The sequence below is a fragment of the Labrus mixtus genome, chromosome 5, assembly GCF_963584025.1.
Source record: "Labrus mixtus chromosome 5, fLabMix1.1, whole genome shotgun sequence".
In the NCBI taxonomy this organism is placed as follows: domain Eukaryota; kingdom Metazoa; phylum Chordata; class Actinopteri; order Labriformes; family Labridae; genus Labrus; species Labrus mixtus.
The window spans coordinates 16,129,197-16,146,448 of record NC_083616.1 but is presented as its reverse complement, the minus strand read 5'-3'; the positions used below and the strand labels follow the sequence as shown (position 1 = coordinate 16,146,448).

Genomic DNA, 17,252 nt, shown 5'->3' with positions numbered 1-17,252 from the left:
AAACCTTTATTCGATAGGTCCCATACTTGTATTTTGATTCTTTAGATTTTATTTACACGTTTAGTTACTTAACCAATCAGATAGTCGCAGTTTGTTGAGTCCCTATCGGAGTTGACTGCAATGAATATATTATAAACATACTTAGCCTAATCAGTTTATAGCTTGAAAACAAGGTTATAAGATAAATGCAGTCTACTTGAACCCAAAGAATTCGAGGCACTTAAAATGAGTAAATTCATAGCATTCTACTGTATTATTCTACCCCACTAAACCTCAGATAAAAATGGTTTATTATTTTACAAAGGCCTTGAAAAGGGACTGTAAATGTGGATAGTTTCAGACTAAAGTAGTGGTAGTGTGGTATTCTACCTTTTTATTATCTGTCTCTTTGCCTTTGTGCAGCGCAGGCAGAGGAACTTTCTGAACAGGCAGACATCAGCTGCCAGAGTCTGAGAGTTTCCTTCTACTAACACATTTTGGTCAAACCAAAGAGGGATTTACAGTGGGTTAGTTATTTAGAAATAATAACACAAATTACAAGTTTCCAGAGAATTTTTTTTATTTCTAGTGTTCACAGTTTAACATTCATCTCTTCAGGCTTGTGATACACTGCTACTGGCAACAAGCAGTGATCCAGCTATTTCCTGAAATACAGAGCAACTCTGATAAGGGAAGTTGCCATGTTGAGCTACTGATCAACAGGAAGAAAGAAAACAAATCACCCATAGATCATCATAGACAGATTCATTCATTCACTTTGATTCAGTCCTACAGAACCCAGGAGGTCTTTGGTCTATGTGTTGTTACTAAAAAACTCTAGTTTACATCCTGGACTGAATCGTCATTTTGGCTTTAAGGTATGATTTTAGTATTTTGGATTTTAGACACACCAAAAGCAAGGCCATTTTTTGCATGGTGCACTTAAACAAAAGTAAACGCATAGATGTGAATAGACCCTTGTTGAAAATGTCTTGCATTTTGTCTTCTGAATCTTCGATCCTGAGATGTGAACCTGAGGCAATATTTTCCAAAAATCAAAGAACATTTGGGTCTTTTTACAAGCAGACTATACATCATTATAAAAATAATAAGGCTTTTAAATGCAGGTGAAAGCCCTGGTGTGTCATCACAGATTGCCTGATTCCGGTTTACATTTTCAGGTTTCTAGATCAGAAGGAGAATCAGTCATCAAGCTTTCACATCTGTTAAAACAATACACCAAAACTGTTTTCTTTTAAGCTTCATGTCAAAGTGAGTGTGTGATGGGTTAGTGCTGAAATTGCACCAGAAATTGCTGACAGTCTAGAACAATCTGATTTTCGATATATGAAATAATTTGGCATTTTAGTTGTTAATTCAAAATATAAAAGATTAGCAGTAGAACCCTGAGGAACCCCACAACAAATCACAGAAATTGTCTCGGAAATGATCATTTTTCTCTGTGTGCCCTGGACATTACTACTTCATAAGATGATATGTCAGATTTTGTTGCACAGTTCGTGCAGCTACCCCTTGTGGACAATATAATTACTCAGGAATATTCAAAACAGTAGGGCTACTCATAAACTGATTCCATTCCTGAGGTGTTTTATTGCAAAACTCAGACCCTGTTTAGTGTTGTGATGCTGCCGTAACACCATGTGATGTGTTTGATGTGTTTAGCTACATGGCGAGCTGCAGAGGAGAAAAGAATTTGGCAACAGTAAGACAGTTTTTGGGAAGGAAATGTTTGTATGATTAACAATGCCGAAGTTAGCTTCTTTGTTAATTCATCAAAAATGAAAAATACGTTTTTTTAATTGATAAGTGGTTGTCTGTCCAGATTTGAAGTCAACTATTAACCTCATGTGAAATCAGGACCTTCAGTCAGTTGATACCTCATTTCCTGTGCAGACAGCAGCTAATAAGTCATCAAAACATGTTACTAAAAATGCAGTAATTTAAACAGGTTCTATTCTCTTTAACAGCCTGACATTTAATTTAATTCAATCTCAAGCTGATTCTGATTATCAAAGCAAAGGCACATTTAAAGTACTAACTGAGGCTCATTGGTGTAATAAGAAATGTAACATGAACTACATTTGTTGTTGTTGCTGCATTTAGATACTAGTGGACATTTATTTGTCATTTTTTATTTTAACATGATCTTTTGAATCACATTCAAATTCAATCCAAATGTGACCTAAAAAATTCAAAAGAGTTCTTTCTTTCTTTGAAACATGTTTGACAAAAAATATCTGAAGGCCATTTAGTAGTTCTCATTGGCACTGCTTATATTAACCTAAACATTTTAGCCCATTCTTTTGTCAAACTAGCTAACATGATTACCGGTACATTATTTTCTGGTTAAATGAGAGATACTAGTATTTTTGCAATCTTACAATTAATACAGTAAATATGAATTTTCTTTTTTGTTAAACTGACGTCATAGTGTACCAACATTGACTCATAAGCAGTAAACGTTCTGAATGTGAGAAACTGAACGTAGCATTAGAGACTGCTGTTTAGCATAACTTGCTTTGTAATGTAAACATTAACCTGTTATCGCGTTAGTTGTTATTTGTCTGAAACAAATTAGATTTCTGTCTTTTCAGACGGGTTAAACTAACTTTCCACCCAATGTTAGTTCATTAGGATCAAAGTTTTAAATGTGGTGATTAAAGTAAAAGAGCTAAAAAAACTCTAATAAACGTATGACTTATGTATTTATATAGTTGATGGAAAACATTATTTGATGTAAGCCAGCTCCACTGGACTATAGCTGCTGTTCAATCTCTCAAATAAAGCAAGCATGTGTTTGGATAACAAGCATTATAGGAAGTAAGCTTCTGTTGTATTTTTTTATACAGTTTATAATTTTTTTAATTTTTTATAATGGCGACTGAAGGTCCCGATGAAGTGATGAAAAAAATCAGATAGCAATTGTAGACTGTCAATCAGCTAGTCAATTAGCTGTAGCCTGCCAATGCATGGAGCAGCTTATCTTTCTCACTCAATCTCCACCTTCATCTTACTCATCCTCATTCTATCCCTCCCTTTTCATCCATATCTCCATCCCTCTGTCAGTACTCTGGCATTGTCTCATCATAGTCCATGATACTCAGTTCATGTCTCCGCTGTCGGACGGCAAGTGTCAGGTCTGCAAGGGGGGCTGGAAGTCCAGAGGCAGGGAGGCTGTGAGCTGAAACCTGGCTTAGGGGCTGTGTCTGAGGACTACCTGCAAGGAGGTTGGCCTCCTCTGCTTCACCACCCAGGGGAGGGCTCTCTGGCTGGCCATACGCAACCTCCTCTGCTTCTTCTTCATCCTCCTCCTGCTCCTCTTGCTGGTCTTCCTTACCTTGCTCTTCCTCTTCCTGGCTGTGATTGGTCGGTCTGAACAGCTGCCGTGCACGCTGCTCCAGAAAGGAGCCTACAGCGAGAGGGGACTCTATAGGGGAAAGAGAGAGGGGAGAAGAGGAGCAGGATGGTAGGTGCAGGGGGGAGGTGGAGAGGGCCTCTACACCACCATTTAATATTCCCACAGATGAAGATGAGGGGAAGAGCCTGTGGCTGCCCTGAGGAGCTGGTAAGGCGACACTGCCGCCATTCAGCCTGAAGGTGAAAAAGACAACATCACATAAAAAATCATTAGCTGTATTTAAAAAAAAAAAATGATTGGCTAAGATCGTTGTGACATAACTCAGACTGGCTTACCTGCTGCAGACATCCTGAGGCTGGCTGTGTGTGTCCAGGTGGAACTGGCTGTACAGGTGAAGCATCTCAGTCTGCAGAGTCTGGGTGACTCTCCTTAGAGCCATACATCGACTCTGGCAGGCCGACAGTTCCGCTCTAATACAGGAACACAAGCAGCAGCCAGTCAGTGTGTTTACTTAAAAAAAGTATGAATCTCAAACAATGTAGTAATTATGGAACATCTAAGCCACCATGTTGTTTTACCAAAAACAACTGCAAAAAAACAGGATTAATTGGAATGCTCGATTTGATTGGAATTTTTATTGGAGTAATTCAGTTACATTATGGTATGGTATGTATATTCAGGTATTGTATATTATGGTATCTTATCATATCATCCAGGTTTTAAAGACCAGTTCAAGATGTTTAAACTGTAAAAAAAACAAATTTAAATTTGAATTATTGGCACGTAAAAAAATGAAGACAAAGATTTGTCATGTTGCCACAGTACTGTTTGGATTTTGTCAAATGCTTTGGTGCCACCTCTAGTGCTGTGCCCAACATAATGTAAATACCAAAATTCAACAATACCTCATACATAAAATCTATTTGGTTTGAGATTCAGTGATGCCCCGCTAAAAACACCTGACAGGAGCTTTAAAAAAATGCCATTTCAAAGTTGTTCACTGTTTATTTCTGAATTGACTGACTCAGTCTGTAGTTCTCATGACTCTGACATGATCACGAGCAGCCGATGTGAACAGCAGACAGAATTAATCATACTCCCCAACTCTGACCTGCTCTGGGCCTTCGTCTCCTCCAGAAGTTTCTTCTGATCCAGGATCAGCTGGTCTTTCTTGGCCAGCTGGTTCTCCAGCTCTATTATCCTGTGATTTGCTGCTTCCAGCTTCTGCCTGTTTTGGACATCACTGTCCTTCAGACGCTGGTACTCCTTACCCACACTGCACTGCAGCATAGACAACTCCTGTCAACAGACACATAAAGACAACACAAAATGCAGATTCAAGCTTTCAGTATAACACAGCTAAGAACTCAGTGGGACATAGTGTAACACAACACATATCACATGACAGTATGATTGCATAACATTAAAATGTTCCAAAATGACTATGTATGTGTATAGGTTTGTAGTGTGTGCATGTTTTTTTGTATTTTACCTTCATTTTACAAGGAAATCCCATTGAGCTTAAAAATATCTTTAACAAGAGACACCTGGCCAAGGCAGTAGCTAAACACAATCACAGACACAAAATAAAAAACAACAAAACATAACGTGTGACAAAAATGTCATGTGTCCTTACAGTCCAGTTCTGTGTCTCTCCTCCCTCCAGATGTTCAGTCAAACGTCTGTTTGTTTCCCTCAGCAGGACGAGCTGCTGGTTTAATAGAAAGATCTGCTGCTGCAGCTGCTCACTGCTGCACAGCTGGAGGCACAGAAAGCAAAGCAACAAACAGTAAATATAGTATATACTTAAATATCATCAACAGGCATTTGCACTAACACTACCCTGCTGCTGGTGCACATGTTTCTGTAAATAATGTGGCTGCATTTGACATTTTGAAGTCAGTGGGTTCAGATCAGTCAACTCTTTCACTCATACCCTTTGAAAACAGCTATGCATTCATATTTTTTGTCAACAAAGAACAGTAAGATTAATACAAGACAAAACATTGGCCAACAAGTGTTCTTCTTACCTTGTGTGACAGCTGGGTCAGCTGGTGTTCTGCATTGTAAGCATTGTTGTTGGCTTTCTGAAGCTCAGCTTCCACATCTCTCAACCTGCTCTGACACTCCTGAAGCTCACTCTGGAACAGCCAATTATATGACAGGTAGTTTGAAAACAGCCAATGACAAAAGCTTCTTCTGTTTCTGCTCCTGAGTTCATGTTCATCTTGTAAATTTTCACCTGAAGCACTCTGGGAAATACAGGAATGTAGCAAATAGTCTGTGAAAATATGTCATAATGTGAGATGGTGACTGAGTGAAGTTATTCCATAAATCTTCTGGTGTTTGGTACTAGAGTGCATAAAGTTTGTATTTTTTACATTTATTATCTCTATGTGTTCATTTTTACCTGCAATCTCTGGTTGTCCCTTTGACCCTCTTGTTGCTGCAGCAGCAGTTGTTGGATGTGTGTGTGCAGCTGGTTGGTTTGTGTGTGTGTGTCCTGCTGCAGATATAAGTATCGTCTCTGTTCTTCCTCCAGACTTGACTTCAGAGATTGAATCTCCTCCTCCTGCACGCTCAGTTGGCCCTTCTACGAAAAAAACACAATCCACACAGCAAAACACATAAAAACAAAGAGCCTCTACATCATTGTTGAAGAAACTGACTTAAATTTTAAAATTGCAGAATCATCAAGAAATACAGCGAAGACATGATTATTTTAACCCCCAAATCAACACTCAGCACTTGTAGGAGAGTGTATACCATAGGCTGTAAATATGAATGGACGAAGCCTGAGTGACGTCAGCCATATGTTATGGCAGGGGGTTCCGAAGGCTCATCTGCAGCAGCCGCCATGTTGGAAATGCTGTCTCACCCTAACCTTCAGTCAACCTAACGACAGGCTGAGAGCTGGAGGCGGGTTTTAAGCCTCTAGACGAACCATTACATCCTGCCCACCTGTCAATCATGTCAGCTATGCGCCTTACTATGGATAACATGCATCAGACCTATTTTGTTTTTTTGTACAGGGCTGTAAACTTCCCCATTGTGGGATAAATAAAGGATTATCTTATCTTAAACATTTTTATTCATGTGTAAAAATAGCTTTTTTTGCCAGTCATGTTTGTATGACGTGTTCCTGGAGCCAGCCTCAAGCAGTAAGTTTACATGTTAGTAGTTAACATGTGTGTTACCATGGCATTGCTTTGCTCCTCCAGTGCAGTGGTGTTTATTACTCTCCGTAGCAGACGGCGGTTTCTCATGGCGTGCTGCTGACGTTTGAAGCGTTCGTACTCCAGCTGACTGTGAACCAGCAACAACTGACTCCTCAGAGACTGAAGCTCCTCCACCTGGGCAGGGCCTAACACACACGCACGCACACAAACAAACACACACACACATCCTGTTACACTTGTGGGGATATTTTTTCTGCATTTTTCTGTTGTCTGTAATAAAATGAATGATGATGGAGGTACGGGCGGGTCAGATCAGTGTAGTTATTGCAGAACAAACAGTTAAGGCAGGCTCACTTCCATACATGCAGGTTTAATAGACAAATCTGTTCAGGCAACACTCAAGGTCAAAATGGAGCTATAAACCAAATACAAAGACATTCGAAACCACAAAATCATCAGCACACTGTTTGGACACTGCACCAAACATGATCTTATTTCAAGAGTGTTGAGATAATTTCCAAATAATAATAAAGGCTAATGAAAGAAAAAAACATCAAATCCATAATTAAAGCTGCAAATCAATTAATTAATATCAATCAGTGAGGTTAAAATTTTAATGGAGTTACGTATTTGGATGAGTAAAGTGTTAGTTTCTGGTACCTTTAGTTTTCATGCTCTGCTGTTTACCTCCAAAATGACTCCGATCCACCGCTTTATTCACAGCTGACAACCTGAAAATGACACAAAGAAACGCACACACACAGGCACGCACACACACACACACACATATATATATATTGTTTGTAAGATGGTAACCTTAGATTGTGTCACTGCTGTACAAACTTCTATCTGCTAATTGATCTGGAGGCTATGCCTGCTTCTTTACAGTCTCTGACCCTTTTCATACACCTCAACATTTTATTGAGAAACTCAACACATTCAGGACCTGATATCCAAGAACTTGCCTTTCACATATGTAGGGAGGGAGATTGTGTGGACTATGTGTGGTTAAACTAAGGGGGGGGGACATGTGTGTGCAGTAGGAGGAGGAAGAGTTGTCAGATTGATTGATTTTATTTTGATGTCTCTACATGTGATAGGAAATTTCCACAGCACAAACATCATAGCAGACAACAACAACGATGACTAACTCTCAATTTCCACCATCATTATCCACCAATTTGAGCCTTTTGTGCACAAAATTGCCCAAATTAGATTCAGCTGGACAGCTGTATGCTCATGTTATTGGTTTACCTATTATTTCAAAAAAATCAAGAGAAATATGAAGCAACGTGTTCTGTTAGAGAAACTCTCAAGCTAAATGTTAAAAGTGTGTTTGGAATTGATTGATTCTTCTCTTGGACCAGTCAAATGGATGAAAACTGCTTTTAGCTCAACAGTTCACACAAAGGTGACATAGTTGCACCATAAGGCTCCATTTTGGATCGACTGCTGTTTAGATTCTGCATTAGATTTCTCCAAGGTCAAAGTCTCACCTCCTGCTGAGGTGTTCATGTGCTTCGTGTCCGTGGACGATCAGCTGGTCCAAAACTTCCAAAGGAGAGACAGAGGTCTGCTCCTCCTCCTTTTCCTCCCCATCTCCTCCCTCTCTTTTCTCCTGCTCTCCTGCTAGTTTCTCCAGGACCTCCTAGAGGAAGCATTTAAAATAAATAAGTAAAGTGGCCACCATGATTTGCAATAATTCACTGAGGTTTATTATTTTTAAAGAATGTATCATTAATTTTATTGATTTAACTTTAAGTTGTGAACAACAAACCTGGGTCTTCTTCCCGATTAACAGCGTGGCAGCTAGCGGGAGAGCCTGTTCAAATAGGGCTTCATACGGAAGTGTGGAGCTTTGGCTCATGTAGGCGGAGCCAAACATGTCAGAGCCTCCCTTCTCTTTGCATGGGTGAGGAGGGCTGAAACATAAGGATACAGAGCAGGGAGAAGTGGGAGGGGCTGAACTTGATGAGGCCTCATCACTACCAGGAGTTGAGGTGAGGAGGACGGGCTGAGAGGAGATGGAGGACGAGGAGAAGGAGGAAGGGGGAGGCTGATGCGACTCTGCTCTGACCTCTGGAGACAGACAAAAGGAAAGAGCTTATAATATAATTTGAAAAATGCTTAAGTTGAGTACAAATGAAGTTTTTTTAGCACCAATATTGTCAACATGTTAACCTTCACTGTTGTTGTTGATGACATCACTGTGTCCACTTCCCTCCTTCTCTATGATTGGTTGAATGGATGGAATGGACCTCTCTAGCTCTGTTGCCTGCTTCACCTGTGAGCAATAGAGGGGGAATCCTTCACAATAAATGCCTTCCAGCACAGCAAACAGAGCTTAATGTCTACCTGCAGTTCTAATCTCACCTGGAAGTTGCCAGGAGTCAGACCCCCATCTTGTTTATCTTCAGTCTGTGGAGTAAAGGGGACGGTGGCTGATAAGGCACATTTCACACCTGCGGACACACAGGCAAGGGGGTCCAGCAAAATGTTAATTTGGATTTATTCAAGACAGAAAAGACATTCACCAGCATCTCATTGTGTTTCACCTGAGAGGGAAAGCGTCCTGCTCAGTGGGGTGGTGGAGCCTGCAGCAGCAGGTTCAGGAGGGGGCGTCGACAAACCACACTGTGGGGCTGGGCTCCATGTGACATCATCAACCTGTGCATAAAATGTAAGCAGAGGAAGTAAGGGAGTAGAGAAGAAAAGAAGGCAGGGAACAAAGTAGGGGACCTACACAAGGAGGGAGGAAGGGGAGGGGGAAGTGGTAGGAGAGAAGTGAAGGAAAGACTAGTAAACAGGTAAAAGATAAGGAGAGACTAAAATAAAAGAAGGGAAAAGGGGCAAAATTACTTCCTTCCATCCTTAACTCCCCCAGAACCCTTCACCCCATTCATTCTTAAAGGAGCAAGCTAGAGAGGGAGGAAGAATGATACAGGGAGAAATGAAGGAAGCAAATGGAAGAAATTGACAAATGAAGTCAAGATGTGATGAGAAAAATTAAAATTAATTAATTATTAAAAGAAGCAATGAAGGAAGGATTGAAGGGAGGAATGAGGAAGTAAGGATGGAGTTAGGGTAGCAACTGAGGAAGAAAAGAAGGAGGAGAGGGAGGACTGACATTACCTTTATGAAGGAGTTGTTGAGACTCATTGGACCTAAAGTTGGAAGAATGCCTGAACGCCCTGTTAATCAGAACATGATGTATTAGTTTAATTAATCCTGTTTTTATTACTCATTAAAACTCTATCGTGCTGTGAAGGAATAAATTAACAAATAACTTGTGTGCGTACCTGAGCAACTGAGAGTCTCTGGGGTGAGATTAAGTGGAGGGAGGGGGGAGGAGAAGGAGGGAGGATCTCTCAGGGACGTGTAAACGTCATCCTCACAGGAAGACTCCAGAGGATCCAGAGACACTCTGGAGCACTCGATCAGAATATCATGAACTTCATAACACCTCCACCTGAGACGGACAAGAAGTTAGTTTATGCAACACAAAACGTCACCAGGTAGGGGTGTGTGATATGGCAAAAGATCACATCCTGATTTTTTATTGCATGATCACAATCAGGATTTTATCACGATTCTTTTATAATAAAAACTTACTGAAGAAAACAACCAAACTTATTTCCCCAGGTCTCCCAACCGAGTGTTTTTAAGCACCAAACATGTCTCTCCCTGTATTCTTTCTGATCCAACTTATATACACAAATTTGTTCATTTTCTTCACCACTTTATTTAAAGGATCTAGTCTTGTGTCTTCTTTTGGGCCTTTTGAATCTATTTTTGTGTTCATTAGGCACAGTTTAACACAACGACAAAATGTTAATTTGAAAACATATGGATTCAAAGAGTTCTTTTTTTTTTTGGCACTATGTTACACCTGCAGAATTCCTATAGCTGTAGCTTTATACAATAAGATTAAAAGAAAATATGTAATTTGTATGACATTAATGGCTTTATATCTGTGTTGTTTATTGACTAGTAAGAATGACATAAGACATTTAAATTAATCTTATTTCAAAAATCCCCCAATTTGATGATTCTGTGACGTGGTCATGCAGTGAAAAAGGGACCTAAGTTAGGTTTTAATGTTGTCTTGACTTTTAAAAACAGGGGGGTTGGGACAATGTTTTATTGACAGACACAGAGTGGTGACCACAATATCACACCTGCACATGCCTGCTACGCACTGAACAAGAGAAAAGAAAGGAAGAGAGAGCTGTTGACTGAGATAACTTCAAGAAGCATGCATGGAAATAAATGACTGAGGTCCGGGCCTCACTGACATAAACAAGCAATTATAGTTTTAAAAGTTTCACTCGTGAATCCCTTACCACAAAAGAGAGAGAGGGAGGCTTGTTAATAACATGGAATAACTAAGAGAGAGCAGAATAAAATCAGCAGCAAAAATTAAAACATGAGATTAGATCTACCACTACAGACTGTGGCTGCCAAAGTTTGACATATGGCATGCTGTTTCGGATGTTGGGAAAACGGCAGTACAGTTCTTTTTAGGGACTAACTCGCAACTTTTGTTTTTGTTTTCAGCCATGACATTCACTATTGTGAAAACGAGAGGGGAATAAAAAATCCAAAACACTACATACAGTTTGTTATGATTGGTTTATTTGTGTCTGTAGGGAAGGCTTTTTTGGATGCTTCGGTATATGAGCATAGAACTGCAACAGACAGAAGGGGCACTGTAGTCTGATACTACGCTCTCTTTACTCTGCTTCTTTGGCAGATTGTTGGCACTTTCTAATCCTTCATGATATAATATTGTCCTATCGCACACCCCTCACTCCAATCTCAGCAGCAGCTTCAGTCAACTGATAACTTACCTTGATGGGTCCAGTTCATAGTCCTGAGTCCCTGTAACCAGCTCTGGGTGAACCCTGACATGTTCCAACATAGGCTGAGAGACAGACAGACAGACAGACAGTTTATGTCAACCATTTCATCTATTAGCACAGGCTATATGAAAGGATGGATGACACGACAGCTCTCTAAAAAGTGAAGCCACACATTTGGAGCTCCCCCTACTGACTCGCTGCAGTATTGGTAATAAGCTCCATCTATTACATGTGAACTGATGGGACATTGGTCAAATTAAATCATCAAAACAAGCATCAAAGGAATTCTTCTCTAACATGTTTCTGTCATTACAGTTATTACTAATCATGCTGATTTATGTTCAAGTGTGCATTTTCTTATAACTTTAGTTTTAGTTCTTTATTTAATGCTATAAAGGGTTACAATGTCATGATTGACAGCTCTTTTGACAAATGTGATGACGCCTGCTGTGATTAGCAGAATAGAGGAGGAACAATGACAGGAAATGTAACAAACATTACTCAAGAGTCATTGAACTTTCCATAACTTCAATTCTTTAGACTGAATCTGAATCTTAGAATCTGCTGTAGACTGCACTGACATCTTTGCTGTTTTGTTTGTCAGTTAAATGTGTGTTTTTGTCAGCAAAAGGGTGGGCTGTGATGTGAACACCTCGACTTCCACCATCTAATCTGTACTGCACAGCCCTGATATAACATCCAATACTCTAAATCAGTGACATGTTGGCTTCTTCACTACAGTAACAAAAACTGAGGTTCAAGGGTATTGCAGTATTTACAGAAATATAGCGGCTTCTGGATCGGCTGCTGATGTGTGTTTTAGCTTCAGCTCGTGTTATCTGAGAAACACAGCAGCTGCTATTTACAGCAGCTATTTCTGTGTGTCGCAATGTCTCTCTGCCAGCAACACCAACAACAAGTTCACCAGCTGTTACTGGACTGAGATGTGAACTGGTCCAATATTGTTGATTTCTCTGTTAACCACAAACTCATCCTTAACATTTTACAGGAAAAAACACCAAACCTAAAGGGATCAGTTAAATCTTGTAAATGTTATTTTCTTCTCTGATTAGTATTCTTTGTCTCACTTCTTTTCTCTGTGCAGCTACTCAGCTCCCAGAATGCTTTAGGGAATGGAAACAGGAAATCTTATGCTGATATGGAGTTGCTGAGATTGAGCTTTACCCTTGATTTGTATTCAAGTCAAAATTAGCTTCTATTTGGTCAAACTGTTTGTACTGGACTCTGGAAGTCAGTACTGACCTTGACGACCTCCTGGAAGGTGTCCAGGTTCTCCTTCATGCTGTAGTGCAGCCTCAGGTAGGAGATGAAATTACAGGGGAACATCCCATAGAGCCGGTGAAACAGAGAGTAAACACCTGCATGAAGATGGACCAGGTGGACCACAGGGACATGGCCTGCAGGAGAAAACAAAAGGAACAAGGACTCATCACAGAACACACAGACTCATAGGAAAGTGTGCCTGTGTGTGTTCAGAGCGTGTGTGTTACCTGGGTTTTTGTAGCTCCAGGAGGCAAGGCGCCCAAAAACATCAAAGAAGTCGTAGATGTGTTGTTTCCCGGCCTGAGGGATCATGGGTAACAGAGTAATGAGGACCAGGACTCCGGTGATCAGGACCACGACATCAGTGTCGGTCTAAGGAAACAGGAAACAGATGTGAGCCTTTTGAAACATCTGTATTGCTTAGTGTTTGGAAGTGTCTTTGGGTGAACTCAAACGTAACATGTTTGTCCTGTAGATACTTAATAAATAACATCCTATACAGTACATGTGTATATATATATATCTTTCGTAAATGTAATCAAAATGGGTTGTTTCATGATATTAATGACATGGCTTATAACATATTTACATCATGATGTAAGATTAATATCTGTCAAGACATTCAACATCATTTTTCCATTACTTTTTTAATAATATATAATTTTGGTAGTTCATTGTATCCACATGTTATAAGAATTACAAATGTATCATTCTCAGCTAGCATCAGTAAGTTCCAATTAACAATAATCAGTGTTTCCCACACATAGACGATACCCAGGCAGGCCGCCTAAGTATATTTATGGCCGCCCAAGTATATTTCCAACCTGTTTTGATTTAATTTTTAATTTATTCATAAAATTGCTGTGCGCATGAGAGAGAAAGTGGGGCAGAGAGAGCGCCCGTTTAAAAAAAAGAAAATCCCTCTCGACTCCTTCGGAGAGATAAGACAGAAGAACCAAGAGTGCAGAATCAATTCAATCAATTATTAATAAAAATATATTTTGGTATTTAAGTTTCAAGGAAAAGAGCCAAGTCAGTTATCTAAAAGAACTAAATGATATAGACTGGTGTAGCCTCAGGAAAAGTATTTTGGATGAATATGTTGACTTCTGTAGTTCACAAATTCATCCAAAATAGAAATCACTGTGCCTGAGACAAACCATACAGGAAGTGTCTGTCAGTGTGACGAAAAACTAAAAACTAAGGTCATTTTGTCCCTAATTTTATTTTATTTTAGTTAGTTTTGTAAACACACAATTCAGCTTCAGTTGGTGATTTTTTCATTTATAAAGCCTTGTTTTTACTTTCGTTTCATTTAATGATTATTTTTGACAGTTTCATCATTAAGTTTTCAATAATAACCTTGATTGGTAGGATCACTAGCTAGAATTAGTATAAGAATGAATATTAGTATCAACATCAGCATTAGTATGAGCATTATAAGAATTACCTTGAGGCAGCGCAGCAGGGAGGGCAGCAACGTCGAGCGGCTGATGTGATGAACCCAGGGAGGCTGTTTCCTGATCAGGTGACCCAGCAGAGTCAGACCAGCCAGTCTGGTTCCTGGTCTGCTGAGAGACTCATTGAGCTTCTCCAGCAGGTGCTGATGGATGGGTACACAGAAATTATAACAACAAATACTCAGAGTATGTCTACATCAATAAATTACAACAGGCAGTTATTGTGTGAGAGTCAGCTGACCTTGTGATGAGGCTCTCTGATAGAGGACAGCAGAAGCACCGCCTGAGAGGAGGATGAGTCCAAGTAATACTCTACCAGGGAGGAGAGGACAGCACCTCCTCTGTCTGACAGGAGAGACTACAGTCACACTTAGGGTCTGGACTGAGGACTGTCCAGATCCACAAGTCCTCAAAGGGACTATTTGCCTTGCTGCAAACTGTCAAAGACAGTCTGCTCAAGGGGTGAATTCCCTGATTAAATGCAAACATTTTACTGCAATAGGATTTGTGCACAGATGTAAGGACAAGAAGAGACAGCTGAAGACATTGATAGACATGTGGAGATAGATGAAGACAGGCAGAAGAGACATAGAGAAATGTAGAGACAAATAGAGACAGGTAAAGACAGCTAGAGACAAGTATAGACAGAAAGAGACGCATTGTGTGAGCTGACACACAAGACAAAGAGAAAAATGGAAAAAATGGTAAAGGTTTAGATAAAAGTAAAGATTGTTGGAGAGACATATAGAGTAGAGACATGTCGAGACATGTTGTTGATAGAGAAAATAGAGACAGCTGTTGACATATAGGGGCAGGTAGAGACCTGTAGAGACCAGCCAAGATACAGAAGGAACTAGATTCAGACATGAAGAGATAAATAGAGACACGTTGAATCAAATGGTGTTGAGCAGAGACAGTTGGAAATAAATAGAGACATGTTTAAATAGGAACAGACTTGTAGAGACAGGTGGACACACATTTAGAGACATGTAGAAACAAAGGCAAATCTATATATATATATATATATGTGACATTAAACACAACTTTCAAATTCCTGTGTAACAAAAAGAAGCTTTAAAAAAATGAACACTGCCAAATGTTCTTAAAGAAGTTTGATGACGTGGGATAACAGAGGGGCAGGATTTGCTGAGGGCAGAGGTCTGGGTGGACTAATCAGTCAAATAAAAACATGTTTGTATGTCTTCAGTCTAAAATGAATAAAATCAACCATGATGTAATATTCTAACCCATTGATCTTTTCATAAACTTCTCCAAACTGTGACCAGTTACAGTGATAACCATGTGTTTGAAAGGTGTTCTTCTTCTGCCTGCATTCTGCAACACGACATCATGTGACGCTTAGGGTTCATGGTTTCACATTTTTGTGGAACTATGTGAGAGACTAAGTACAGGTGGACTCACCTGTGCTTAACTGCTGGTTGACCGCTGCTCTGACTTGCTCCGCTTCTTGCAGCTCTGAACTGTCCAATGAGAGCAGGAGCTCACTGATACTCACCTGCTCCCTGGACATCGTGAACACCTAGACACACACACATACAGTTACTTAGTACAATACTCCAGCAGCTTCCAGTGGAACAGCTGGTAGCTGCCGAGACCTGTGTAAAAAATGTACGCGGTGGCTTCAGTAGCTATGGTAAACATTTTCAGCACCCGGTAGCTCCCACTTGGAATCAAGCTACCAGAAATACCATAGCAGCTCTGGTTGGGCTTGGTAGTTACCAAAGCTACCAGTCTGTCTTCTGGCAGTGTCCGGTGGCTACCAGCTGTGCCGCAGCAAAGTACTGCTACCACAACTGTGCTTGTCCCATCTCAAATCTGCTTGTCTGAGCAGTAACAGGTATTAAAAATGACAATATCTACATTATATATCTTCTTGCCTTTTGATGTCATATAAAGGCATTTGTATTCATTGTAGTCTGTTTCATGAAGTTAAACATGGGCTTTATGTTCATAAGCCTTCTTAAAAATCTAAAATCCGAGCTGTCTCTTTAAGATATTGTGATGATCATCTTTGTCTTTTTTTTCTCCGTTTTCTTTGATAATTTCAGCACACTTTGCAAACAAACACATTTACTGTGACTCTGACTTCAGTATAGCTCGATAATTATTTTACTCTGTGGTATAACCTCATGTACCTTGATACCTGTACTGTGTAAATTTACACTGCTGACTAACTGGTTGCGTAATCTCCCTCGGTCTCACCTCTATTATATAAAATGATTAAAGTGACGTCACGTTTACCTGCATTTATTTACGTGGAGTGAGGAGTGAGAGGCAGCACCGTTGTCTTGTTACCACCACCTGTATAAAAACCCGTAGCACTGTTTCCTGACTAACTTAGTGAAGCTTGTTTAGGTTAACCTGCTAACAGCTGAGCGCCAGTCTGCTGTGTGTTTTGGAGTTTAGCAGGTTAGCTAACTGAGAAGTTGACAGCGTCATTTCCCCACCTGCAACTCTTGGGAAACTTCGGGTGGTCATTTACAAACATACTCGTGCTATTGAACAGAAAAACAAACATAAAAAGTGAAATTTAAACTCGTGAGAACTCCATTACCTTCAGACCTGTTGATCCGTGCAGGGCGCAGCCATATTGGATGACGAGAAGCCCCGCCCACCGCCGTAACTCGACACTCTGCAGCTGTCAATCAACGTCATGCGCGGCGTTCAGGGCAGAAAGAAAAGTAGTAGGAGTCACCAGGGAACAACATTCAATAAGGCGGAGATTAAATAATTCAAACAATAAAGTGGTGGATAAAAGTATGATTTGAATTTAATTTTAACTTTGTTTTGTTATCAGTGGTGATGGGGGCTACTTGAACTATCCAATTCAAGGAAGAGGATAGGCTATAATATTTATTTTATAGAATAGAATTACTTTATTGATCCCAAACTGGGAAATTGTGGTAATTGATTATGGTATTCATCTTGAATGTATTCATTTTGTATCATTTTATATTCACAGATGTTAATGCAACCAAAAATACAACACATCAAATAAAAGTCGAACACTAAATCCAACCTCTACACGGACTTAAAGATAGAAAAGCATACTGAACATTTGTGAAACCCTTAATATGTCACTTTAATT

General features: G+C 39.9%; 1 protein-coding gene across 3 annotated transcripts; it reads right to left on the bottom strand.

The window, feature by feature from the left end:
- Positions 1 to 534: 534 nt before the first annotated feature.
- Positions 535 to 16,789, bottom strand: tsc1a (TSC complex subunit 1a). 3 transcript variants are annotated; one of them, XM_061038184.1, is made up of 22 exons: positions 16,719 to 16,789; positions 15,566 to 15,683; positions 14,385 to 14,488; positions 14,134 to 14,286; positions 12,911 to 13,055; positions 12,663 to 12,817; positions 11,388 to 11,461; positions 9,837 to 10,006; positions 9,670 to 9,728; positions 9,093 to 9,204; positions 8,911 to 8,999; positions 8,719 to 8,821; positions 8,315 to 8,640; positions 8,034 to 8,185; positions 7,198 to 7,268; positions 6,556 to 6,722; positions 5,769 to 5,951; positions 5,389 to 5,499; positions 4,995 to 5,117; positions 4,470 to 4,657; positions 3,694 to 3,828; positions 535 to 3,591 (listed from the first exon to the last, which is right to left on the bottom strand). In XM_061038184.1, the coding sequence occupies exons 2-22, from the start codon at positions 15,672 to 15,674 to the stop codon at positions 3,063 to 3,065; spliced, it is 3,258 nt and encodes a 1,085-aa protein (XP_060894167.1). In that variant the 5' UTR covers positions 15,675 to 15,683; positions 16,719 to 16,789; the 3' UTR covers positions 535 to 3,062. The 3 variants fall into 3 exon arrangements, with proteins under 3 accessions (XP_060894167.1, XP_060894169.1, XP_060894168.1); XM_061038186.1 differs by having other exon boundaries at positions 7,225 to 7,268; XM_061038185.1 differs by having other exon boundaries at positions 8,315 to 8,616.
- Between the last annotated feature and the right edge of the window lie 463 nt (positions 16,790 to 17,252).

What these genes read in the sequence shown, in the direction of transcription:
- tsc1a (XM_061038184.1), bottom strand. Translation starts at nt 15,674, where the DNA reads ATGTCCAGGGAGCAGGTGAGTATCAGTGAGCTCCTGCTCTCATTGGAC. An exon ending in TGACTCCTGGCAACTTCCAG is followed by an intron (nt 8,822 to 8,910) that starts GTGAGATTAGAA and finishes TATTGCTCACAG; the next exon opens with GTGAAGCAGGCAACAGAGCT. An exon ending in GGGACAACCAGAGATTGCAG is followed by an intron (nt 5,500 to 5,768) that starts GTAAAAATGAAC and finishes TGGCTGTTCCAG; the next exon opens with AGTGAGCTTCAGGAGTGTCA.